Source organism: Phaethon aethereus (genome assembly GCF_964289735.1).
Source record: "Phaethon aethereus genome assembly, chromosome: 4".
Taxonomy (NCBI): domain Eukaryota; kingdom Metazoa; phylum Chordata; class Aves; order Phaethontiformes; family Phaethontidae; genus Phaethon; species Phaethon aethereus.
Genome location: NC_138578.1, coordinates 58,902,352 through 58,929,014, shown reverse-complemented (window position 1 = coordinate 58,929,014; position 26,663 = coordinate 58,902,352). Strand labels below are relative to the sequence as shown.

Genomic DNA, 26,663 nt, shown 5'->3' with positions numbered 1-26,663 from the left:
AAAAAGAAAAAAAGGTGCTCTTAACCCTAAATATTCTAGTATCTTCAAGATGCAACAAGTGATGTAGCCTTGGTGCTCTGTTAGCGTGGTTGTCCCTGCTAACCTTTTATTAAGGTCTAAGTAAATGAAGAATTGTATCCCATGGTCAAGTGCAAAGACTGCTGCTCTGAAAGGCTGTTTTATGGCTTCCTCAGAAGCTATGCTTTAATTTATAGTGTGTTCTGGGGCTAATAGTCCTATGAACAGCACTGATTTGAGGTAGTCTGTTAGTCCTCAAAGTACTGCAGATTGAAAGGCTTCAGGAGCAGTGGAGACTGGTCTTATGCTTGGTCAGGACAGTCTGGCATATTGCTGAGATCAAGGCTCATTGGGCAGTGGTGATGGCATTGGGCGCTATAGCAGGAGGAACTTGAGTCCTTGGCCAGGTCAGCGGAGATGTGGCTATTTAGGTTTTCAGACCAACTTCAAGTAGCTTAGAAAAAGAGAGGGTTTGTGCAATTGGCTTTCTTCCATTGATCTCACCACAGATGGCTTTAACTTCAAAAGATGGATACATTGGTAAATGCAATTTGTAACACTTCTGAAGAAGGTAGAAGAAACAGTGTTCTGGCTGGTTCATTGTTGTAATCCAAGCCTCCATTTACTCCTGGAGATGATGGTTCTTCTCAAAATGCCAACTTAAACTTCCGCTGTCGCATCAGATTGCAATCCTCTGGAGGGTCCCTGGAGTGTGTGAGCAACACATATAGGTAACAGATGTAATAAGACTGTGCTGGAGCTAATTTGGTCCAGTTCAAGTGACCCACAGCACTTAAACTGCAGCCTGGTCCTTGCCTATGCTCTAACCTTCCCCCAGGACACTGTTCCCATTGCACCATTTGCTCCTTGGAAGTGGTCCTCTTGAGCCCAGCTAGGCAAGTGACTCCTTCCCCTTCCCTTTCCATCCCAGAGAAAGCCACACCTGAAACTCTCCCTGCACGTGGCAGAGGGGAGGAGGCAATGTTGTTGAGAAGGCAGAATGGCTGCAGGCACTACCAGACTCTGTCAGCAGTCTGGATGTCTTTGCTTGAATGGTGATATGGTCAGCCTGGGGAGCAGGACTTCATCTTTGTGCAGCAGCAAGACATAAGTCATTGCTCATTTCCACTGCGCTGCAGCTGTGACTGTTACACTGCTGTTTCGTAGCATGCATTTTCTTCTAAAAACTAGCTAGAACAAGAAGGTAATTATTAACCAAATTTTGTGAGTATTGGCTTAAATCCATTAAATACATCAAGCCCTGCTATAGTGAAGGAGCATGGGACAATTACTGATTTCAGAAATTCCTGTCCATACAGGACATCTGAAAAGTTACAAGTGGCGAACTCAAAAGAAAGAAACCTTGCGGGGATGCAATGGGACCTAAAATTGCAGGTTTTGCACATGGATGATGGGGCTTTATCACAGACTGGAGAGAGCCAATGGACAGTTTTGCAGTGGTTTGGCATTTGGTTTCAATATGATGCTTTAAGATGTTAAAAATGAGGCACCGAGATATTATAGCTCTGAGCCATGGTCCTGCTGCTGCTGGTCTTGCGAGGACTGAGGCCTACTGTTGTGGCTTGCCTAGCAGCAAGCACCCTATGCTTTTCTTGCAGTATGTGTGAATAAATTGCTCTAGGTGGGGTGAATTCAAGACAGAATACAGAGTGATCCTCGTTGTTTTTTTCATTGCCTTGATATGTTTAGTGAGGATGCTTAGCTAGGACAATGTGTATGTGTGATTTCCCTATTCCTTCTACTTGATGACTATAGCTTCCCGCCCCCCCAAAAAAAATTAAGCATTTCTTGACAAGTTTAGGGATGGCACTTCTAGAAATAGAACATAGTGCTAGAATAGCTGCTTTGTCTAAGCTCTGGATCCTACCTTGGCTGCTTGCACCTGCAGGTGCTTCGTGCCCTGGGAGCAGGACCACCGCTTTGGAGGTGTCCCAAAGGTGTGCTGGGCTTACCTGCAGCTCTGCAGTTCTCACGTGTTGAGTCTTCAGGTGTACCCAGGCATTACTGCTGAATAAGCAAACACAGGCAACTTGTATTATTGAGATAAAGATTTCTCTTAAAATGGATTAAATCTGCAGGGAAAGGGAATAGAGAATTGCTTTAATCCAGGAAGAGCTGTGGGGGGGGAAGGGTGTGCCCAACAAAACCCAGCTTTGTTAGAATTTTGTTACTCTTTACTTGGTACGTGAGCCTCCCTTCTTTTTATCACTCCTATGGATTATGCTGTCTCACTGTATGTAATATCTCTCCAAAGAGCAGCTTTATCTGTACAAAGTAGTTTGCCTAATTGCATGCTATTGAGAGAAAAATTTTTCACTCTGGTACCGAGCTAGAAGTTCCAAGGTTCACCGCAAAACTCCGTGAAAAAGTATCTTATCAGGGACCTACAGAGTCACTTGCAGTTTGCTCTTATTCCCTCAATACTGCCCAACAACTTTAGATCCCACGTGAAATGATAAGTAGGTTCACTTTTATGACCTCAGTATATAACAACTATGTGACGTTTTGCAAACCTCCTCATGTGAGAAGATCAGTGCTAATTCTTTTTGCTGCAGTCAGTGGCTGTAGTACAGCCCAGCTTCTGCCTTGGCTTCTCTGCTTCAGCCTCGCTGAGTTCAATGTCAGAGGTTTATTACATGCTTTCTAGCTGGGTTAATTTTTTCGGCCTCTGAATCTACTAATTGCCATTTGTAAATTTTCCTGGTGGTAAAGGTCACAAAGATAACTTGGCCCCTTCAGCTTAAACTCTCGGTGCATCTCAGGTTATGAAAGGTGGTGTTGAAGTCTGCTGATTAAATTAATTACTTTTCTGAGGTTTCATCATAAAGAAAGATTATTTTGCCTTTGTAGTTCCATCCAATTTTTGCAGGACATCTAGAGTTGGGTTAGGAACCTCTAATTTTACTGGGGCGCAATCAGATGTCTGACAAAGCTGTTTCGACCATAAACCTGATCCTGAACTCTCTGTTGTGAAGGTGCCTTCCCTGACTTCATGAGACTGGAAACTGCTGTTTTTGTTTTCCCTCTAAACTTTCTGCCTTTGCTAGGAACATCTCCAGGCTGATGAAATTGGAGCAAAGCCTGAGAATAAGACAACAGTGTTTTGGTGCCTGAAGCTGCAGCAGCCAGCACTCAGTGCTCGCTCTAGCCCCTTGCAGATGACTCACCATGAAAGTGGGTGTTTGCGAGGGTCAGATTTGCTTTCCAAAGCCCCACCTGTGTACAAATAGGGGATCCAGTGCCCCAAACTAACCTGTTCCTGTTTGAGGGAACCAGGAGCAAGTTGGCACCAGAGTGTCTTCATAGAAACCTGGGGTCACCCTGCTCCTTCCATCTGACACTCCTGGTGAGCCTTTGCTCCCTCGTCTGAAATGCACAGAGCTTTCTCCGCTGCTTTCCCGAAGTCACACTGATGGAGTCCAACAGGGCAGGTGGAGCCGGGTTAATCCCAAATCCTGCAGAACGGCCCTTTGTGTGAGCTGTTGGGAGCACGTGTGGGGGAGAATATACAGAAGCGGATGCCCCTGTCCTTTCTGCATGATGTCCCCTTCAGCTCATCTTTGCTGGTGGTTCTGCTGTGTTTTGTCGCTGGGGCCAGCATCGCAAAGGTGGCATCGCAGGTTTTCTGAGGCTTTTGCAGGATAGCTGGTCGTGGTGGCATGCTAGAGACTTACCAAACTTCAGAAAGCTTTCCGGAGTGCCTGTAGCAGAGACCACTACCTGCAGAGGGGACGTGCATGGGTCTCAGCTGTCTCCTCTTTATGCCCCAGAGTCTCTATGGACCAGCGTTGCAGCCTTGCCTTTCCTGACAGGATCATCTCTGAGGCAGCTGCATCAAAGCCACTGTGCTACCTGTAAAATGTAGCTTAAAACTAGGCAGTAAAGTACACTTATGGCCATATGAATCACAAGGCAAGATGCAATCAGTTACATTAAATGGGAGCATCCTGACATGCTTATGAGGGTTCATTGAAAATAGGTAACAATGTGAAGTTTTTCACCTTCAAAGCACTTTGCAGGTACTTCGGGACTTGCACCAGCGAATCAGCTAAGAGCCGATCCCTATCCCGGTCCCGCACCCCAGCTCAGACAGCGGGGCCGGGGCTTCTGGTTGCGCTGGGTGTGCTCCGCCGGCTGCTGCGGCTGCAGCCAGGGGCCTGACCCCCCCAGCCGCTCTCCTCTCTGCACGTCCAGGCCTGCAGGCGTTATGCAGAGCGCACGGAGGAGGAACGTACGCTGTAACCTCTGTGTCCTGTTGTGCTGGGGAAAAGCCGATTTCGGCTGCCTCCAGCCCCTTGGCTGGATTATGTTTTAGCACAGAATATGAATGCAATCATCAAATCTACCTTAAAGCAGCTTTCCAGGCAGCCTGTGGTGAAAGCTCTGGCAGCTTTAGAAAAAAAAAAGGGTCTCCAAACAAGATCTAAAGGCAACATTCAAAATTATTCTTAAAAAATGCATTTGCCTACCTTCCCTTTCCAGAACATTGAGTCCTCATGTCTTCTCCTTTTTTACTCACTCAATGTATATAATTTTTCCAAAGACCGACTTCACAGCCCCTCTGCTCCATCATTTCCCAACTTGGAAATCATTTGCAGGATGTCCTCGGTGCTTGATCTCAGATAGACGAGATTCCCGACTGAAGCCAGCCTTTGTTTCACCTTGTGCACAGGACATACTGGATACATGAGCAGTACTATGCCCAGTATGTCCATTACATCTGCTCCATTTCTGCCAGCTGCCAGGCTATATTCCTAACTGGTACAGTGTTCAGGCAAGATCTGAAGAGCCTGAACACCTATGGCAACCCCTGGCACTGAAGATGCCATCTACCTGCCAATACAAATCGCTTTCTGCAATAGTGGGTATGTTGTAAGCTTTAATTGTTCCTGTGGGCAGAGTGTGGCTGCTATTTCTCCATATGTTAATCTTGAATTGCCTTGTGGAAAGTAGCTCTTTCATCCATAACTCCTTCCTTAAAATGAACGGTAACAAATACCAACATTTTCAAAAGAGATCAAGATGAGATTTTTCAAGGGCACATCGCTCTAAGCTGAGTTTAGTGTCTCAAAAAAAAAAAAAAAGCTTTTGCTTAAGAACCAGAATGAAGGCTAAATCTTCAGAATTGCAGAGCAGCCACTGCTGGATGGGTCTGCGTGTCAGAGTGAAACATCGATCGTCTCCCACTCTGTCTCCAAAGGTGAATGCTCCTTCTCATCTTTCCCACAATGAGGCATTGTTCTCCTCCTACGTTTCAGGCCCGGGAGAGTCATGTATAGTTTAAATAGAAGCAACTTTGTGACAGAAAGTAAGGGGAATGTGCAAAGTACCTATGCAAACTAAAAAGGAATGATGTCCGACTGAGCTGCCTTCAGTTTGATTTGAGAGAGAGAGTACTTGGCAGAGATGTCTGGGGCAGTTACTAAATAAACAGAAAACATGTTCCCCTGCAGAAATCCCCTGAGCTGGACATGCCTGGAGGCTGGAGGAGTGCTTGGGCACAGCAGATAAACTTGCCTTGTTCTTCCCTGGCTGTTGACTTCTGCTGTTGCTGGAGACTAAATCGTGGGCTAAATGGGTCCTGCATCAGACTCAGCACAACTGTCCATAAGTTCTGTGTGTGCAGCTGCTAAAGAGACGGAAACATCTTCCTGGGGAATTAATGAATTCTCTGTTAGGCTGTAAATGGTGTGGAAGCAAATAGAAACCATCACTCTGCTTCTTCTCACTATTCATCTTGGGCTACTTTGAAACGCCATCTTCTCTCTTAGCCTTCCTTGTAGTAGCAAGCAAATTAGGTAAATTCAAGCTACTTCGCAGTTTGGGCTGAGCAAGCATAGAAACAAAAGAGTTTAAAGTAGGCACAATTGTCTCTCTTCTGGCAAAAAACCCACATACTATGTTGGACCAGAAGAGCTGTCGCATGAGGCTCCTTATAGTGGGAATGTCCAACCAAAAATCAAAATTTCACGTGAGCAGTTGCTTTGGCAACAGACCGCGAGCAAGCTGTCGCCCAGCAAGCTGCCAGGGTGAGTCTTCCTACCAAGCAGGGAGGTGTTGGCAGCTCAAACTTGCAAGACCCATCCTGCAGAAGCAGGAGTGAGGGGCAAGGGCTGCGGTACTGGGGCTGACGCTACAGCTGCTTGCTGCACTGCTCACTCGATGCACGTGTGTTTGTCCTGCTTGGGATGCAGCTCAAGCGGATGCCTCTGAACAGCTTTTTGGCAGAAATCTTATAATGCTTTGCCCAGCTTTATCATTTGCTAGCTCCTATATCAGTTCATCCTTGACACTGATCCTTTTATGTCTATTTAAACGTATTTATTTCTAGCTTTCATCAGTTTGAGCCTCACGTTTCTGAAAAAAAAGTGCTTTCTTATGCCTGTCACTGGTTGTGCAAAAGTTGTTTTCTGACTAGAAAATTGTAATCTGCTTTATTTACCCTTCCATGAGAGATACTATCTCATTTGGTCCTGGCTCTCATTTTTGATCAGTAGATCCTATAATAGCCCTCAAAAGCTTTTGTTCCATCTGATCAAAGTGGAAAAGTAAAAGGTAGAGAATCACCTCCATTTTCCTTTGCAGTTCTTTACTTTTTGAGGAGAGCCCTGTTTCTTGTCTGTCCCTCCTCCCAAGCCTCATCTACTATTAAATCTTATCCTTTGGATTGCCATTATCTTCTTGGTACAAGCAAAGCCCTAATTACACTGAATTTCTGTATTAAAAACACTGGCTGGCAGTGCCTTAGCCAGACCTGTCTTTTCTGGAGTGAAATAGCTCCTTGCATAAAGCTGCCCTTTGTTTCCCGTGTTGATCTCTTGCAGGTTTTTCCACTCTACCTTCACTTTTTCTCTTTCCCCTTCTGGTTTCATTAAAAGAGTAGCTTTCATCTTTTGTTTCGGGAGGTGTGTGTTCCCATGCGCACTCATGTGCTGGCCCTTTTGTACCCTTTCACGTCAAATGCGACAGAAGTGGAAAACTTGCAGGGAGCAACACCTGAGACCTCTAAGCCCCGTCCGACCCTGTAACATTGTCCTGCCCATCACACCAGGGTTGTAGCATCAGACTCCAAGGAAAAACATTCTGGAAGTGCACGTAGATAGAATTTTGTCAGATAGTGAGTATGCTCCTACCCCTTCTACTCACTATGGGATTTAAACCTTTTTGGGGCTTATGGATTGACCCAATTAATAAATCGAAAGGTAAGAATTAACTAAAAAAAAGAAAAAGAAAGAAGTCTGGTAAGACTGGAATCAACAACAGGGAAATACGGAGGGGATCTAGGAAAGCTTGCCAAGTATAATTTATAATAATGCTTTTAAGCTCATAATGAACTATCAGAAGGCTATTCTGAAATATTTTTCTGGGAGGCATATTCTCTTTTTTTTCCCAGCATAATGTGTGGTGCCAGGATGTTGTAGTGGTGTGTTGCGATAGGACAAGGGGTAATAGTTTTAAACTAAAAGAGGGTAGATTTAGACTAGCTATAAGGAAGAAATGTTTCACAATGAGGGTGGTGAAACCCTGGCACAGGTTGCCCAGAGAGGTGGCAGATGCCCCAGCCCTGGCAACATTCCAGGTCAAGTTGGACGGGGCTCTGAGCAACCTGATCTAGTTGAAGGTGTCCCTGTTCATTGCGGGGAGGGTGGACTAGATGGCCTTTAAAGGTCCCTTCCAACCCAAACTATTCTATGATTCTATGATAAGAAATACCCAAAATCATTGGGTTATGAGTATTTAAGATATATATGCGATCGCTCATCTTATACAGGCCTTTTCAGGGTGTTTCTAAGTTTTGTCAAAGTCAAATTTTAAAATGCTACTTGGTAGGAATTTTCCATCGTTGTGGTAAGATGAGAAGAAGATACTTCTGTGCAGGTGCAGTCTGAGCTACACCAGTCAAATCAGACATGCAGAGGAATGATGCCACAGGAAATTTGTTCTCCTTTTGGTTTTCATTCATTTTTTTTGTCCGTTCCTTACTCCAAGGCAATGTTACCTCTGTGGATTGCAACGGCCAGGTCAGCTTTCCCCGCAGCTTTCCCCCTTGGCAGACATGAAACCCCATTTCTCAAGTGAAGTTGAGTCAAACCTCTTAAAGGTGAGGGGATGAGTGCGGTGTCTGTGGGAGCGCTGCCATCGGTAGGATCCCGAGATGGTGGCAGGAGAAAGCTGGGGAGGAGCAGCAGCGCTGAAAGAGAGAACGGTGCTTGATCCTCACTGCCAGCGCTTGCTGCTGGCCCTGCCGCCCTTCCTAAGCCTTGAGGAGGTGTGTAACGCCATTACGCAAGCAGCAGGAGAGCCAGGAGAGCAGAGGCTGGGGGAGCAGGGCCCGGGGGAAACACAGTTGGGCTGCTGGCAGGGAGTGTGGGGCCATGCTGGGCCCAAGAATTATCTTTGGAAAAAGCCTGCTCGCAAGAATAAAGGGGAGCAGGAGAGCTGCCAGTTAATCAAAATGGCTCATAGCAGGAAATACTGGGGCTGAGCGTCAGCAGCCCCACAGGAAGAGTCACAGCGCAGTTACAAGAAGCTTTCATCTACAAGAGGTTTTCTGTTCCGCAGGTGGGGCTTTCGCATGGCTCAGCGGTGCTCACCTGCCCAGGGCATCGCTACTCGTGTGTTTTTCATGTGCTCCTGCCACCGTGCCCCGGCCACCGCCCCGTGGACGGAGGCAAGCTGGGACAGGAGCAGCTGCTGGGCCGCTCCTGGGGAGCTCCCTTGGGCTGCACGGGCTCTCCCCTCTGCCTGTGCCTGCGCGATGGTTCACGTGGGACGTGGCAGGCTGCACCAGGAAGCTGAGCCTTGGTTAAACACAAACCCTTGCTCCTCCCCTCCGGCCTGTCCCGGCCGGCGGGGGCTGGCAGCAGCGGTGCTCGGAGCACAGGGCGTGTGGCTCGCCTGCTCTTCCGCTGGGCCACTCGCGGCTGCGCCGGCTCTGGCCTGGGCACCTGGCTGGCACGCTCTCGTAGCACCTGAGGTGGGAAGCCCCGCTTAGCCCGTGCAGATGCACAGCTAGCCCGTCCCGGGGGATAGCACCTTTACAAAGGTACTTTTCCATTTTAGCTGTTGCCTTGCTTAGGCCAACATTCCCATGGGTCGAGCAGACTGTAGCAAAAAGCCGTTTAAATAGTCAGACTGATTTTCCCCTGATTTTCACTACCACTGCGGTGTGGTAGCACGCGCGAGTGCAGCCAAACAGGAAAAACAAAAGCAAAAAGCCACAGTTCTCTGAAATCAGAGGGCATGCCGCCCTCACCGCCGGAGAAGACAATCTCCAGTGACTGGCACTCGCAACAGCTATCGCACCCGCTGCTCGTTTGCAGGGCGGCTCTCCGTGCCAGCAGGAATGTCGCGGCGCGTACCCTCGTGGGCAGGATGGACCACGCCGGGGGTGACTCATGGCCACGGCCTGCAGAGTTTCTTGCACATCTTCTGCTTCCAGTAACATTTTCCCAGCCTGTGTCCTCATGGCAGCTGACAATGCTGACTAACCGTTGCCTCACCAAGGATGCTCCCCCGCTCATAACCTAGCCTAAAGTGTCTCCGAGGTGCGGGCTGGCCTTGTCACCGTGGGGGCCGCACGCCGGTCCCTGGGGATGCTCCGGCAGGAGGGGGCACCGAGTTCACCCCGGCCTCTCCACGCCAGGGACGTGCTTCACGCTGCCCGTAAAATGGCGGGAGCCTGCTCCCGGTCCAGGGTGGTGGCAGCCCTGTGCCGCCGGCTGGGCTGAGCCAGCTTTCCCTATCCAGGTACGGTGGAGCGCCCGCCTCACCGGGTATGCAGCTTTCATTTCAGAAGTTGATGGTATTCTGGAGATGAAGCAAAAGTTGCAAAGCTTGCTGCTTTCCAGAGTGATATGGTGTTAAATAACTTCCTAACGACTTACACGTGGGTAACTGCTGCTGCTTTAGCTCAAAAAGCAGTTGGCTTTCGGAAAGTCATTATTCATATTCCGGTTGCAAAAGCAAATGGTGGGCAATCATCACTGCAATGATTTTACATGTCCCTAAATGCCACAGCCAGGGAGAAAGAGTGAAGCTCACTGAGAGTTTTCAAGCCAAGAAAAAGTATTTGGTCACGAACAGCTGCCCTGTCCCAGCCTTCCCTACATTAAACCACTCTGGTTCTTTTTTTTTCTTTTTGTGGGCAAATCATTTACTGTAATTTAATGTTCACAACCACATAAAGTTCACTTCCTTGTGGTAAAAAAAAGAGAAAAAAAAAAGAAAAAGGATTAAATGTCTCAGTTTATCTTTCCATGTAGGTCACATGGCCAGAGCAGGTTGTAAAATGTTGAAAAACGAGTTTGAGGTGTACCCAGTGCCAAGTGCTGTACATTTCCGTATTCTCCCTCCCCTTCTATCGCTCACAAAGACGCCACTGAAAGACAAGGAAGTTTGCTTTCTCAGGGAGTGGATTTTTTTTTCTAAATAAATTTAAAGCAGCATTTACTATTCTTAAATTTAATCCTTTAAGACCTTGGTGCTGTCCTAGTTCCAACCCCAAAAGGAACAGCCTGAGAAGAACTCATACAAAAGCCAAAATGTGGAAAAAAGTCACTTAAAACAATCAGAAAGTGTCTCAAAAACCTACACATGCTGCAGGGAAGGGTCCAGGTCTCAGTCACCCTGGTGAAATTAAGAAATGCTAGGCGAGCTCGGAAGGAGACCCTTGTGCAGCATGTAGCCTCTTGTGCAAATGACAATGCAATTCCTTGCGGTTTTGGGGTGTCTACACACCTGTTGGGTGTGGGGGCTCAGGCAAAGGTGAGGTGGCTGAACCTGGCAAAAACCTGCCTGCCAGGGACGGTGAGGAGGTTGGTGGGTTGGATCGGTGTTTGGGAATTTGGATCCTGAGTAAGGGGTGATGGGCGTGAAGGAGTTTGGGACTCTGAGACACTATGTCCCCAACAGGACGTGATTGTTCTTCCCAACCACAAATTATAGCAGATTTCCATGATTTCTTTTTCCACGAGCAGCAGGCTTGTGTCGGTTGTGCTCGAAGCAGCTCCTGGGGTTTCACCGCTTCGCAGCTCTGGCTGGAGCCAACGCTGGCAGCTGGTGAGCCCTCCTCCACTGCTTCTGGGCAGTGGCCACGCTTGTGAATGCTGAAGGCATGCTGACACCTTGCTCAGCTGAAGTCTGTGATACCAGTAAAGCCTCAGCCAAAGCTCTTATTTGTGGGTGAAACTCAACCCTTTTGTGGGACCCAGCCTGAGGTCTGTGCTCTGCTAAAATCCTCTTCTGCTTCCTGTGAGAAAAGAGTGAAACCATGGGAAAGCCATGGGAAAACCACATCACTAATTAGAGTGTAACTACTTTGTTTAAAGTACAATTGACAACACCTTTGTCAGACAGAGTATGGATGCTGTCTGGTTTTAGGGAAAGCAAGTGGCAGGTTCTGAATGAGCTTCCAGTAGTGCCTATGGGGAAGAAGGAACCTTTTTCCTAAGCTGAGATGCACTTAATATTGCACCTTCGATGCCTACCATAATGATGTCTGTGATCTTACTGGAGTTGATGATAGTGGTCACCTTGCTGGTACAGGACTGCTCAGCAGCAGAGCCATTTAAAAAGCATCCCTCTTACTTCAATATTTAATACAAAACCATAATTTGATTTTCAGTCACTTTGCATATGTGTATTTGACTATTCCCATCTCTTGCAGCAAATCAGATTTTCTTTGCTGCATGTCATATTCAGTATATTCCCTGGCAAAAGAGAAATAAGCTGTCAGACCCAAACAGACTGACAGAATTATTTCTTCTATTGATTTCTGTTTTGCAGGACCCTGAGAAAAAAAATCCTGATTGGGTCGGAGTGGGAGGTCTCAGCCAGGTCAGCTCTGCTTACCATCCTCACCGTCTGTGTGAGAGCAGGCACAAGGCTGGGGGATCAATTCCGGATCTTTACATTTGCAGCCCACTCTCTTCCCCCATGTGTACTCTGGGGAGGCCTGGTTTGAAGGCTGCAATATCTGTCAGCAGATAAGCAAGACCAGTTTCTCTGTGCATCTCCCTTCAGAGGTGCTAGGAGGAGAGAGGAGTGTGTAGCCAACACACTTGTGTCACTGCCCTTCTTGGTGCACAAAAGAGAAAAGTAGAAAAGACAGATGTAGGTATTTTTTCTGCCTTTTATGGGTATTGCATAACTTACCCAGCCAACGTCCCCAGTTTGGCAAGCCAAAAGTGGGGAAAAACCCTGAACATGACCGGGTGCATCAGTGGAGGAGACCTGCTCTGCACATCTCCATGGGGGCAACTCCAGTGCGGAGAAATATGTGTCCAAATTAAGGACACAAAACAGTTTTTTCCCTGCCACAGGCTGACACCTGTACTCTCTGACCAGCTTTCCCACAGGCCAGGGCCTCAGGATGCCACCCCATCATTGCAGTATCCCAGTCTATCTGGATGATGCCTTCTCCAGGTACATCTCCACTGGTACATCATCAAACACCTCATGACTCAGGCTGCAAGTCTGAGTCAGACGTAATGCTTTTCCCTGTCTCTCATTTTTGACATGTATGTCAAATCTGATGTGCTTCACCCTGCGCTTCTTGGGGCTCATCTGCAACATGAGAGCTTTTGGGTGTGCTCCAGGGTCTGCTGCAGCCCCGTGGGGCCAGGGGATGGCCAACAGCATTGCCAGGACACTGCAGGAGGGAGTATGTCTGCACAGAAGTGGGGCATGCCACAGTCCTCTCAGGCTGTAGCACTCCACTGGGTGTGGACAGTCTTTCTTTTGGAAGAGTTTACTGCAACGCTTTGAGTGGTAGCAAGAAACTACCCAGCTGGTGGTAGTGGAGGGTTAGTGCAGGGGAAGACTGGACTGCTTACATGATACTAAAGGGCAAAGCTTTTGGGTGTTTTCTTGCTTGGATATGTCCTTGGTGACCTGGTTATTGATGAGGTGCTGGTGGTCCCCAACATTTTGTCTACCAGAGCCCTCCTGAGTGCTCTGCCAAGCTCTCGTCAGCTGCATCATTTGTGCTTGGAGGATTGCAGGACGGCAAGTGCCTCCACAGCGCTGCTTTGTTGCCGGCATTGCAGCTGCTGACTAGGCTTGTGTCCCTCTGCATCCTGCAAAAAGGGTGGTGAGCCAAGGAATCTGTCTGCTGGAGCGAAGCCAAGCCTTGATGGAATCCTTAGCTTATCCACGTAGCCCTCCTGTGAGGGTCAGCAGCTGAAAAGTTGAAGACTAGAGCAACTAAGGATGCCTTGTGTACAGCCAGTGCACACATAACAACTTTAAGAAGTAATCCCTTGTCATTGCGTGCCCTGTTGAGTGCCTGCAAGACACCCTGGTCTGTATGTTACAGATTTGTTACAAAAGTGAGAATTGCTCATTGCAATTATTGCCTCAAAGCTTCGGAACAAAGGAACTGCTCTAAGTGTAGGCTGGTTTGCCTCTGGCCAATTTAAATGCATCTCTATCTCTGCTGGTTAGCTTGAGGTTACTCTTGTGGCTTGTGTAGGCTGTTTGCAGGGGGTTTTTTATGGTTCAGGAAGATCTGGCTTACCTGTGGCTTCCTGCTTCCCATCAGCACATGGATTGCAGGCAGCGGCCAAGCTAATGCTGAACTTCAGTGACATTGCAAAACCACGCAAGGACAGGCTCAAAGTGCATCCTGGCTGGCAAAAATTACATGTGTGTGTTTGGAAAGAGGTAAAAAAAAATGAACAAAATCATCTCTTGCTTCAGAGTAAAACTACAACTGCGGGCACCCAGACCATGGAAAGTGACACGGCTTCCTTCAGCATGGCGACCACCCTACAAACCAGCTGCAGGCAGAAGCGCAGTCAGGGTGGGCGCAAACCCACAACCCAAGTCTGAGACCTTGCCTCTCCAAATGCCCTGTGGAAGGGCGGCTGTGGGAAGCCCTGGGGCCCGCCGTGGGGCAGAGCATCAACTGCCACAGCCTGCTCAGATGGAGGCATCTGTCACCGTGTTGGGAAGACACAGCCGGTTGGTGCACATGGGACAAAAACGAGCACATCTGAGCATTTTTTCCCCATAAAGTTTTCTGGTGAAGACTTAGTCCTTGACTGCTCACCTCCCACATGCAGGATCTACAGTTTTGCCTGAGCGAGGACTGAGAGGCAGAGCTTCTGCCTTCTTTGATTAGGAAACCAGTGAACTCCAGTCCTGGTCTTCTGGCTGGAGGAAAAAAATATCTGATCTAATTCATCAGCTTGACAGGAAATACTTCATATGGAAGTACTTCTACAGTACCAAATTTCTAAACATTTCCATAGTCTCTTTGCTCTTTGGCATCTTGAACAACCACAATTGCATGGCACAGCCCATCTTTGTGCCAGGAGGGAAGGACTTGGTGCCACAAAACTGCCTTTTTTTATTCCCTAACTTACAGCTTCTCCCTGCAACACCCCTCTGTGTTTTGTTGCCAGGCAGGACCTGGCCCTGAAACTCAGTCAAGAGCGATTCAGCATTTAATTGACACGCTGGAGCATAAAACCTGTCTTTGCCGGCTTTTAGATACACAGTAGAGGTAGTTTCTCTTGTTATGAGGTAGGTCTGGGGTTTATTTATTTTACAGGTCAGCATGATGGGCCAGTTTTGTGTCTGAAATGCATACAGGGAGCAGAGAGCTCAGCAGGTGCTCAGGACCCAGCCAGACCAGAGACATTAGGGGTGTAACACCAACCACAGAGAAGGAGATGAGGTACCGCCTATACCTTTTCAGATGTATCAAAAATGCATTTAGCATATATTTTGAGCTCTAGTGCTTACATAAATGAGATGTTGCAATATCAGAGTGGTGTTAATCCACTTGAATTTCTTGTTAATATGTTTATATAGTAGCTGTGTTAATGGGTGGTGTTTCCTGAAGAAATTCAAAGCTGGTTTTTAGTGATTTATGTCGATACCAGCCAGGGAAGTGCATGTCTGCCCTTCAAGATCACCAAGAAAGACGTTCAGAAAGGGAATGGGATCGACTTGGCAGTGTGTTGAGTTGTCACAGTGCCCAAGGCCTCAGCAGAGCTCCTGACATTCCCAAGGCAACAAGGTCATCTTGAAAGAACAATTGCATTGCTCTGCTGTTGTTTATGTTAATATCCTGAGAATGACTTGCATATTTCAACCTTACGATGGGTTAATCATTAATTAAGATCTTACGAAACTTAAGTCAGAAATGAGCAGTCTAGGAAAATAAAAAAAATTATCTTGTAAAGTGTCTGTTCAGAAAAAGCTCTGTAGATTAATTTTAATGTTGGGTAGCTTGGATAAAGGGAAAGAGGAAAGAGCCAGAAACATGTTTCAGTGTGGCACAGTGCTTCACCTCACTTGGAAAATGTTGCTTTTTGTGAAGGGCATGCCTCATGTCTGAACACCTGTAAAGCGCTGTGGTTTGCTGGTGGTTTCTTTTTCACCCAAGTGAACAAAGGTGGACCTCTAGTGAGTGGAAAGGCCAGCAACGAATTGTGGGGAAGACGTAAGTCTTCTTGAGACACTTGATGATTTGTCTGACAGGTGAAGTCCTAATATGGCTATATGTCCTTGAAAGCTGTTTTTAGCACCATGTTGATTACCCATCCCTTGAGCAAGACAAATTGACCTGGTAGTGGAAATGATTTTTGGGACACACAGACTCCTAAACCAAACCTCCAATGTTTATACAAAGATAACAGGTGGGGACTCTATCCCCACTCCCAAATCCTACAAAAATTTTTTGAAAGTATTTTCTTTCCATTTCCTTGCACAAAAAAGACTAGGGAAACCTCTCATGATTAGTATACTTCAGGAAACCCAAGGCATGTTGGCATAAAGTGCCTTGTCCTAATTGGATTAGGAGAAAAGATGTATTTATCATGCAGTATTTATTCTGGTCTCCTTCTCCTGCAGATTATTCACTAGCACTAGGCCCTGCCTTGGTGGCCAACACCTTTCCTATCTCTCTGCTCTGCCTCAGTTTACCTCTGCTCCCTCACACTGCTCTTCTCCCCACGCCTGGTATTTGCAGCCAATTTTCTATGGGTGGACATACACCAGGGGTACAGCCAGGAGGACTGCAAATGTTGCCAAGACGTGCAGCTTAGCTTTCTGTGCATTTGAAGGGTGGAGCACACCAAGATGAAAACGACGTGCCAGTCCACAGCACTTCTACCCATGGGGGTTATGTGCGCTGGGTGGATGGAAAGCACGGAGGGATGCCAGCTTCAGCTCCAGCCACATCCAGGCACTGACTCTAAACTGGCTGTGAAAAGAGATTTAGGCTGATCAGAGGCTGTTGGAAGAATGGGGTGATGCCAAATACGCCTGTTGGGAAGGTCACTGTCCTCTGCAGGCGGTGGGATGGGGCAGCCAGTGGGACAGTGCATCTCCCCTCCCCGCAGCAGCCTGCAGGGATGCCGGCCGCAGCACCCCGCTCCCCTCCTGTCCCAAACACCTTCTCCCCAGCTCGGAGGGGAGCACAGCCTTGGTGGAGTGGCTAAACCTGGCAGTGGGATGTTGCAATGAAATAACAGTCTCCATTTTTAAAGAATGCTTTATTCACTACATCCTAGAAATGTACCGTAAATGGAGCAAGAACTAAATAAACTCAGAGACTTCTGACAGTACAGAGAACAGAGATACAATAAAACACCTAAAATATCAACTCTTTTGAGAATAAGGCACACTAGTTTTTTTATATATATATATATTTTTTTTTCTTTGAATTGTTTGTTCTTAACCTAAAGATGTTCACATTTCAAGTTATCGGACTTACCTCAGTAGTAGTGTACATGAAATGGTTTAGAAGTAAGTGTAAAAGGCATGGGCAGGAGGCTCAGCGCAACCCGGCTGCCTGCGTCCCCGTGTCCTGCCTGCTCCTGCCAGCTCCAGCCCTGGCACAGGCAGCACTCACTGATGGCCTGGGGTGCCTCAGGGTTTGCCCTGTTTGGGCCCTTTCTCTCCCTGCCACCTCTGTGAGTGGCAGGCCCTTCATCCTGCTGTCGGGGAGAGGATGAGTGGGAAGGGAGCCACCACCCTTCATCCCTCCTCTGTGGGTTGACCATGGCGTGGGCTGGAAAGGGGCTGGCAGAGAACCAAACCACTAGACAGCTTTTTCCCAACCCCAAGGGTGTTTGTGCAGAGCCCATGGACCCATGGCGACCTTTAGTGTTGAGTTGTGCAAGGCCTTAGCCAGAGGGCTGGAGGAGGCAGCGTTGGCCTCCCCGTTGGGGGCTTCCCCCTCGGGGCTTTGCCCAAATCACCTCCTCTTGCCCTCCAAACGGGCAGGGCCTCGGGGCTAAGGTCTGGGTGCGCTTTCAGAAGCACAGGGACAGACAATAAAAGTCTCCGGGGAAGGGGCGTGGAGGGGCAGAGTCCAACCTAATGGTTAACCTCCTCACAGTGCTTTTGCTAACGGGTCGACGGGGTTAAGGAGAGCTCAGCTTGGCTGAGCAAGAGCACCTAAAAACCAACCGCTCATTTTCAAGGCAAGGAAAAAACTTGTATTAAAAGGTCACTTAACTGAGCTGGACGTGGTCTGCAAGTAATTCGGTTGTCAAAATGCACTCAATACGAAACCCCTTCAGTTGGTACTTGTACCACAGAAAGTAAAGGAACATCATTTACTTGCTCCCTGCTTCACACCTTGTGTCACTGGAGCTGTGTTTGCAGGGCTGATGCACTTCATACAATGGGCAAGATATTTCTTTACTGTTTTACTATATTTTACATTCACCGCACTACTAAATAAAAGCCTTTAAACAGGCCACAAAACACTGCAATAATATATTTACTTCTTAATAAAACAAACTTTTTTATAACATTGTAATAAAAGGTTTTTGTTTTGTGGCAAACCACATACCATGTAAATTTGCAACATAAAACAACTTTAAAAATGTATATTAAAAGATATTTACAACCTCTATGCCTTAAAATCATCGGGTCTAATCGCTCCCACCCCTGATGTGCATGTACAACTCCAGTTACGGAGAAGTGGTATTAAGTGTGGAAGGGAGGCTGGGAGGGAGGCTTAGCCCTGTTTCACTAATTCCAGTATCGCTGCAACCCCTAGTCACCTCGGAAATTTCTCACGGAACATGATGGAGCAATGGGTAAGTAACGCTGCGCATCCTCTCGGCGAGAGCGTGCCTGCTCTTGCCGACAGCAGCATACATTCTCAGTCACTACAACATATACTTCAAAGAATAAAATAAAGACCATTGAAAAAGAGCCTAGGCTTTATACTGGATGAAGATCTAAGTCAAGACACCTCGCAAGAAATATTGGCTACTCGTTTCTGCACATGCTCCAGCTACAAGTAGCTTCAATAAATAGAAAATCCAGTTGTTAAGGAAAACTCAGAGCCTTTCCTATACTTAACGCAAGCCTGCGAATCACACTGTGAAGAGGTTTGTGTGAGGAGGCTTTTCTTTTCTCTTTCTTCCAAACAGGCAATATTAGTTACTTCTGATTTCAATAGGAACAAGCAGATTATATTAATGCCAGCACAAAAATGCAGAGGTCTTGCACACATTTTTCAAATTGCACTTTCCAGTATAATTTTTTAAATAAGATACTTGTTGTTTTTTTCTTTAAAAAAAATTCTAAGGTATGTATTCTTTAAATATTGAATATATTCTTCAAAATATATTGTTAAAACTTTCCCTAGCTGCTCAGGTGTGCTTCTTAATATATAGCTGATATATTATTAAAGGCACTACAAAATAGACATCTCTGGAGTGCAGAAGTTACTAAAAAATAACCTTCATACCACAAATATATTGAAAATATAACTGCTAAAAAAAAAAAGAAGACCCTATGCAACCCCACTAGGATGCGTATAAATGCATGTCAGCGGTGGGCTGGATGCACTGAGGTCCTTTAGAAATGTATGAATACAGGCATGTTAAATTTTAAAAATAGCCTAAAAAAGTTAGTGAAAACTTCAAGCGTAGAAAATATTTCGAACTCGTTTTTTTATGACATTCTTCACTTTCTGCATCAGTTACCGAGCTCAAATGTTTACTCTTTCGCAGCCGGTACTTTCTTCATAAATAGTAAAGTGTTCCTTCAGTGTGTGTTTCTCCGCTGCCCTCCTCTGCCGGCAGTCTCAGTACGTCTGGTAGACGTCATGGATGGGGACCTGGATGGTTGCGGCCGGGAACGCCGGGGGGATGTAGCCGGCATAACCCCCATAGGCAGCGGCGGCGGCGGCGGCAGCGGCGGCAGCGTTCTTCTGTAACGTGGCTATTGTTGCTGTCGCCGTGGCGGGCGCTGCGAATGGCACGTAACTTGTCCCGTAAATCCCGGCGGTGGGAATCCGCTGCACGTTGGGAGCCATGGTGTACACCGGCGTGATGGGGCGGCCCTGGATGGAAAGCATTGGGTTCAGACCTCAAAAAAAGTGCTTAAGTTGCTGTAATATCCCATTTCCACCCCTTGAATTGCAAACCCCCTATAACAGGAGGGTGGGCAGTGTGTGCCCTGTTGAATGAGAGTTATGCCGTCGTGCGGTGCTGTTCCTTCCCTCCCAGATTTGGGTGCCCCACAAGAGGAGAGCAGCTGTCCCAAAGCACACACGCATGAGACAGGTCAGATGAACTGCAGGGCTGTTGGGCACCAAAACATCCTCAACAGCATCTCCTGAATGGGAGCAGGACAAGAGGCCAGGCTTTCCTCTCACCCTGGGTACACAGAGCAGGACGTATGGGAAGCAGGGTGTATGGGAAGCGGGTTGTATGGGCAGCAGAACTTATGTGCTGAGCTCACCTGGAAGGGGGGAGGCGTTGAGACGGCCGGTATTACAGCTGCTGCTGCGGCTGCTGCTGCGGCTGCTGCGCTAGCCGGGTCCTGCTGGACGGCTATAGGGTTGATGATGTGCTCAACGGTGTGGATTTTGCCATCTTCCATCATCTTGGCTGGCGGCGCAGCCTGAAACATGGAGTACTGGGCACCGATGGCGGGGATGGCCACTAGGAGAGACCAGACACATCAGGTGCATTGGGAGAGGGTTTCCAGGACCGCATCTCAAAGAGCCCTCCCTCCTGGCTGTGCTGGCTCTCCCTCAGCAGTCCTGTGCTGCTTTTATCAGGGCAGGTAGCCCCATGTGCCAGCCGGGGACCTGGGGCATGTCTGCCCTCCCCACGGGTGGGAGCACTATGGCTGATGCACAGTGATGGGCTCCATGCTGCCTGCTGTGCCCAGCATTTCCCCGAGGCTCCCGGCACGGGTGTCCCAGGTCCAGAGCCCTGCTGGGGACTGGGAGCTGCGACCCGGATTTAAACAGCCCCTTCTGACCACCGCTGTCCTCCCCGCTAGCCAAGAGTGTGACCTGAGCACAGGCATGGGTGGGAGCATGTACCATCCCCGTGGGGTCCCTGCTCCAGCTGCTGAGATCAAGGGACATGTAGCTACCATAGACAGAGCTGTCTGGGAAAGAAAATTGTGGTTTGTACTGCAGGAGTTGCAGGCAGCAACTGGTCCAGTCTGTATGCCGTTCTTTGGCCAATCCTGCGAAATACCAGCTCATTACTATTGTGCATGTCCCAGGACTAACTTGGGTAAATATGTTTTATCCCATCTCTCTGTTACAGGATCAGTCTGTTTAATGACACCAAAAAAAAAGAAACTGCTCTTTAGAGAACTTTCCCTCCTGCCAAAATTGGACAATGCAAAATAATTAGAGCTACGGTCTTTCAGACAAAGGGAAAATGCTCTGGTCAGAATGATGGTGTTCAGAGATGGTGAGTTTGTACGTGGTCCAAAATGGAGGTTCATGGCACTGCTTAGGGAAGAAGTGTGCTTTGCTGAACGTTCCCAATAATCACAATATTTGGACATGAGCCGGCAATGTGCATTCGCAGCCCAGAAGGCCAACTGTGTCCTGGGCTGCATCCAAAGCAGCGTGGCCAGCAGGTCGAGGAAGATGATTCTGCCCCATGACTCTGCTCTGGTGAGACCCCACCTGGAGTCCTGCGTCCAGCTCTGGAGCCCTCAGCACAGGAAAGACATGGACCTATTGGAGCGGGTCCAGAGGAGGCCACAAAAATTATCAGGGGGCTGGAACACCTCTCCTGTGAGGACAGGCTGAGAGAGTTGGGGTTGTTCAGCCTGGAGAAGAGAAGGCTCCAGGGAGACTTTATCATGGCCTTTCATCACTTGAAGGGGGCTTATAAGAAAGATGGGGACAGACTTTTTAGTAGGGCCTGTAGCAATAGGACAAGAAGTAATGGTTTTAAACTGAAAGAGGGTAGATTTAGATTAGATATAAGGAAGAAATTCTTTAATATGAGGGTGGTGAGGCACTGGAACAGCTTGCCCAGAGAAGTTGTGGGTGCCCCATTGTTGGAAGTGCTCAAGTTCAGGTTGGGTGGGGCTTTGAACAACCAGACCTAGTGAAAGATGTCCCTCCTCATTGCAGGTGGGTTGGACTGGATGACCTTTAATGGTCCCTTCCAACCCAAACCATTCTGTGATGCTGTGGTTTCCATTGTTGCCTTATAAGGCACACTTCAGAATACATCTTGTGTGCCTTTCCACAGTAAGGTTATTCACAAGGAAAACAGAGTAATCAATAAATGATGGACTAAGCCGTGATGTTGGCATCTATGGGAGGTGCAGCCAATATGTCAGAAATAAAGCCAAATATGGACGTGGGTTTCTTTCATTGGGCTGAAACTTTGCAGTGTGGAAGTGTGTGATTCTGCCTGTGGGAAGGACAGGTGCCAGCAAGCAGTACTCTCATTTTGATCCTGGGGACTACAACAAGAGAACTGACCAGATACCTTTCAGGCAGAGATGTTTCCACCACCATTGGACTATCACTGTTTCCTCAAGCAGAGACCTCCACCCATGAGCTTCTCCAGTTCTCCTTCTACACTAAGTCCATCTGGTCACCTCAAACCAGTTTTATAACTGGTTTAAATAACCTGGATAATTTGTCACCAAAACAAAGGCAGAGAACTCATGTTCTCCATTCTGCGGCAACTTCTGGCAGAAAAACAGTAACAGCCTGCTGGGGTATTGGGGTGGCCTCTCAGGAGTTTTCTAACCATTTGCAAAGAAATGAGCTTTAAGATTGCTCTAAACAATAGAAAACTTTGCAGAGTTGGTACATCTCTACTCCTCTGTTCTGGTAGTGTGCTTTCAGAGTCATCCCCTTTTAATAACAGAGGTAAGTAAATCTTGTACGTGGTACCTCTTACTAGATCATCTGATCTGGTTGGGGAAAACAGACCAGGTGCTTCTGTGCTCAGAGGCTGTGCTGGAACCATAGGAGAGGGGAAGATCAGATAAAGAAATCTGAATTTTAACGTGCTTCAAATATAGAAACATTTAGACTTGAGCTTCCGGCTTTGGTTTGGCAGTCGAACGAATTACAGACACCTCTAATAGGTGTGTATTTCAAAGCCCACTTTTCAAGCATCCTTCACTAATACCTGAAATTCCTGAAGTATCTTTACAAACATGCATAGCGGTAATATTTTCTGATGGTGAGTGGGTAGTTTTCTCAGGAAGTCTGATCTTCCTTTGGAAATGGCTGTAATATTAACAGCCTGACTTTGCCTCTAGGCCTCTTCTCACGTTGTCTCATCTTCACAACCTTCATTAGATGCAAGCTGTACTTTCCACTGACAGTATGGAGCATGTTTTGGGAAACCATTGCAGCTGTATTATTAAACACTGCTTAGGTCCTGCAGTTACAATTTTCTTGGAGAGAGGAATGGGGAGAAGATGTGAGGATTTCTGCAAGAGGGCTTGCCCCTGTCACCTTCAAGGACTTTCTTCCTCAGGCTGCTTTTCCAAATAAAAATATTTCCAAACAGGATCTTGAGGACTTGCAGGGCTTCAGCTTTCATCCTGTTCACCTGGGAAGGGCAAGGGCTAGATACTCAGCTGAGGATGTGGCAGAAGCGGGCAATCCCTGCCCCGGCCCTTGGGCTGGCTCCCCGCAGCCCAGCAGAGCAGAGAGCTCTCCTGTAGGCACTGCATTGCTGCAAGCTGGACCCCGAGGGCTCCCTGCATCGCTCCTTCCCCGTGCCACTGGTGGGGACGGAGGATCTTGCCTCAGCCAGGGACTTTCCTGTGATGGGAAAGTCCCAAGTCCTTTTCCCAGGCTTGTAGCACTGGAGAAATATGAACTAAGCAGGGGAGACCTCTGGCCTGGCTGGAAATCTGGGGCAGGAATCTCCCCGGGTGAAATTAGCACTGAAGAAATTAAAAAAGAGGAAGATTGCTCTTAATCACCATGCTCTAGAGTACATGACTAGATGGAGAGGAAAGTCCGCTTCCTCCTGAGGAGGTCCAAAAGGGGCCAGGAGGGGTGGGCACAGCTTCAGCCCTTTTTTTCTTTGGCCTGAAGAGCTCCTAGATGTTCATGTCCCCTGTCCCGCTGCGTGCCTCTTGTTTGCAGAAAGCCTGGCCAGGGCTAGGAGGCATCTGGCACAGGGCAGCACCGAGCCCCAGCCCCAGGGCCGTCCCCACTGCTGCAGCCGTGGGCTGGTCCTGGAGGGGTCCCCGCGTGCCTGACACGGGGCTTGGCGCGGGAGCTCACCTGCCACCGCTGCTTTCCTCCCCTCATTATGCATGCACATACTAACCTGCACCGGGCTTAATGGCCACTGGATTGACCGCAGATAACTCCAAGTTGGGCACCAGCTCGTATCCTTTCTCCTGTTGTTTTCCTTTGCCTTCATGGTACCTGCTGTAGATGCCACGGCCGGCGGAGTATCCCCCCAGGTAGGAGCCCCGGGGGCCTGGAGCTCTGTTGCCAGCGGCACCTCGGCCTCTGCCTCGTATGCTGCCTGCTTATGATAACAACATAGAAGAGGATGGTGAATAACGGAGAGCGATAGCCCCGAGGGGAGCATGAACGGCCCCAGGCTGAGATGGGGAGGCACGTGCTTAGAAATGAGGCTGCTGAAGTTAGTCTGATCCAAATCTTAGTGACCTGGCTTAGGAGAACAGAAGAGTTTGGCCTTAGAAGCACCCAGCAAGCCTGCGCGAGTTTTGCTCTTGATGTTTCTGACCATACGTTAACTGCTTATCTATACTGATGCAACCCTGGTGGCCAGTGCCATGGGCAGAAAGCACTCAGCAGAGACAGGGGCTCCTCCGGGGTGATTTCTATGCGGCAGGAACAGCTTCTGCTCTTGGCTGTACTCCAGAGGAGACCCAGCCTCTCAGCTGGCTGTGCTGGGACCCTGCAGAGACGGCCCGCAGTTGTACCTGGCCTTTAACCGACCTTGTCCCACCATTGCATATATTTTTAGTAGTGTTGTTTGTTTTCTCTGCTATTTTATTGGTAATGTGAATATACCCCATCCCCCAAAATATTGCCTTTATTTATCTTTAATGCACTCTACGATGGACTATTTAGATGGTCAGTTAACTCCTTTGTAGCTCATTGCAAGTACAAATATGGAAATCGAGAAAAAGCTGAAATTCTTGATCAACTAGGGTTAAAAATATCTCTTGGTTTATGTGGGTGCTTTAAGAATATATTCATGCTAAACTGCCTGTTATATGGAAATGCACACTAAATTTCAGGAAACTGTAATTCCTATAAGTACAGGATAATTATAACACCAATTACAACTGCTAGTGTTTTTTTAATAACTGGGTTTTGGTTAATTTTTAATGACTGTAACTGATAACTAATTAAAGTATACATAATAAAAGAATTCTTTTGCACTCATGTGATTCTTTCTGCTTGTAGGACACAGCACTACTGTCATTTTAGTGCGGAGGGCAAAGGACACCTGGAGAGCTCCCAGCTGAGGCTTTCCTTGACATCCCTCCCTTTGGATGACCAGGTCACCATACCCACACCTCCAGGAGAAGGGAGTCTGATCTCTAATACTTAGGATCCAGCTCTTTGGAAGGAAGCACCAGAAGCTGGAGTCCTTGGACTTGCTCAGACTTAGTACAGCACTCATAAAAAACAGATCCCTCTCTTCCCTGTCCTGTACTTGGTCCATTAGCTCACCCTTAACCATATTGTTGATGTTTCCCTCATACCAGCCTGTACACTAGCAATTATTTACAGATAAATACACTCTGTATAGTCATAAATTAAAATGAAACCGAACAGAAATATGTAAAAAAGACCTATAAAAGAGCATTTAAGAAAAAAGTGCATAGCCCCAGCTGTCCTTTGGCTCAGGTACCTTGGGTTGCACCAGCCTGAAATCAAACCTGCCCATGCATCCCCTAATTGTGCTTACTAACCTTTCACAAAGTAATCTCTGTTGGGCCCGATCAAGGCATTGTACGGATATCCATAATACGCTAGTGTGTACGGATCGCAAGAGTAAACATAATTAGGTTGCTGAGCTACTTCGGGTGTTGCTGCGGCCCCTCCTTTTGCTGCTTTCTGGTAACGAGTGTATTGCTCCTTGTCTACCGGCTTGGCCAAGGTAACCTCCAGGCACGAGCCTTCCAGTTCAACACCATTAAGGTTGTTCATGGCGTGAATGGCGTCTTCCCTGGTTGTAAAGTGCACAAAGGCATAATCACGTATTTTTTTCACCCGCTCTACACAGCCAGGGTTAAACTGCCCAAAGACCTTTTTAATGGTGTCCTCTGTGGTCTCAATCATTAAATTCCTCACATAGAGGATTTTAACAGTCTCCATGACGTCTTCATCCACATCTATCTCTGGTTCCGCCCAGTCAACAGCAATTTGGTGTCCCCACAGCTGGATCCTTCCCGGCATGAGTTTCCTCCTGGCCATTGCCGCTGCTCGATGGCTCTCATACTCCACAAAGGCAAAGCCTCTGTTCTTCATCTTGTCTGCGGCGCTGGCATACACAATGACATCCAGCACGCCTTCTGTCACCTTGGCAATCTCTTCCAGGATCTCCTCTCTCTTCTTCATCTTGGGAATGCCTCCGATGAAGAGCCGGCAGTTATCCACACTGCAGCACACCCCCAGCAGCCTGCCAGGGCGGATTTCATAGTTGTTCAGCTCCCTGACGGCACGCTTTGCCTCATGCTTCTGTGTGTACATCACAAAGGCGTAGCCGCGGTTCTTCCCATCAAAGTCCATCATCAGGCGCATTTCGTAGATGCGGCCAATGGACTCGAACACAGGGACAAGCTCATCTTCGTAGACGTCGCGGGGGATTTTGCCCACAAAGACTTCACAGCCCCGAGGAGGGTGCAGGCCCTCCCAGCCCGGAGGAGGGCCACCGTACTTGCGTTGCCCATTCTCCTGGATCATGCTATATCCTGTGCGCTCCATGAGGGCCAGCAGAGCTGCCTCGTTGGGTGCACCAGCAACGCCTTCAGGGACTTTCGTGGTAGCCACATTGGAGGACTCGTTGCTCATCCTTGCAGTGGAGTCCTCAGCGGTCATGGTGTCAAACTCATTCACAGCTTGATAAAGCCTGGGCAAGGGAAGAAGAAGGACACCCATTAGAAGCTGTTAGCTACCACCAGAATCCCACCCCTCTCTTATGTCTTCCTATAGTTGTTCTTCAAGTTCATTTTTCAAACTGGGACTAAGGCTGCAGAAAAGCAGATGAACAAGCCACACCAGCCTGAACATTGATACTACAGGGGGTAGTAGTTCTTGTTCTCTTGTGCAAAGGGCGATCTGGCAAGCTTCTGAGTTGCCTGCTGCTTGTGGTACAATGTCTGATGTGTTTGTCTCTTCTGTTAGTACAACT

The 26,663-nt window shown here is 47.9% G+C and overlaps 1 protein-coding gene across 2 annotated transcripts; it reads right to left on the bottom strand.

Moving 5' to 3' along the window:
* Window positions 1–19,102: 19,102 nt before the first annotated feature.
* On the bottom strand, window positions 19,103–26,365 carry RBM47 (RNA binding motif protein 47; the record flags this gene model as incomplete). Of its 2 annotated transcripts, XM_081999795.1 has the most annotated exons (4): window positions 19,103–19,360; window positions 19,762–19,964; window positions 23,592–23,798; window positions 25,222–26,365. In XM_081999795.1, the coding sequence occupies 4 exons, from the start codon at window positions 26,348–26,350 to the stop codon at window positions 19,103–19,105; spliced, it is 1,797 nt and encodes a 598-aa protein (XP_081855921.1). The 2 variants fall into 2 exon arrangements, with proteins under 2 accessions (XP_081855921.1, XP_081855922.1); XM_081999796.1 differs by lacking the exon at window positions 23,592–23,798 and having other exon boundaries at window positions 25,222–26,350.
* Window positions 26,366–26,663: the final 298 nt, after the last annotated feature.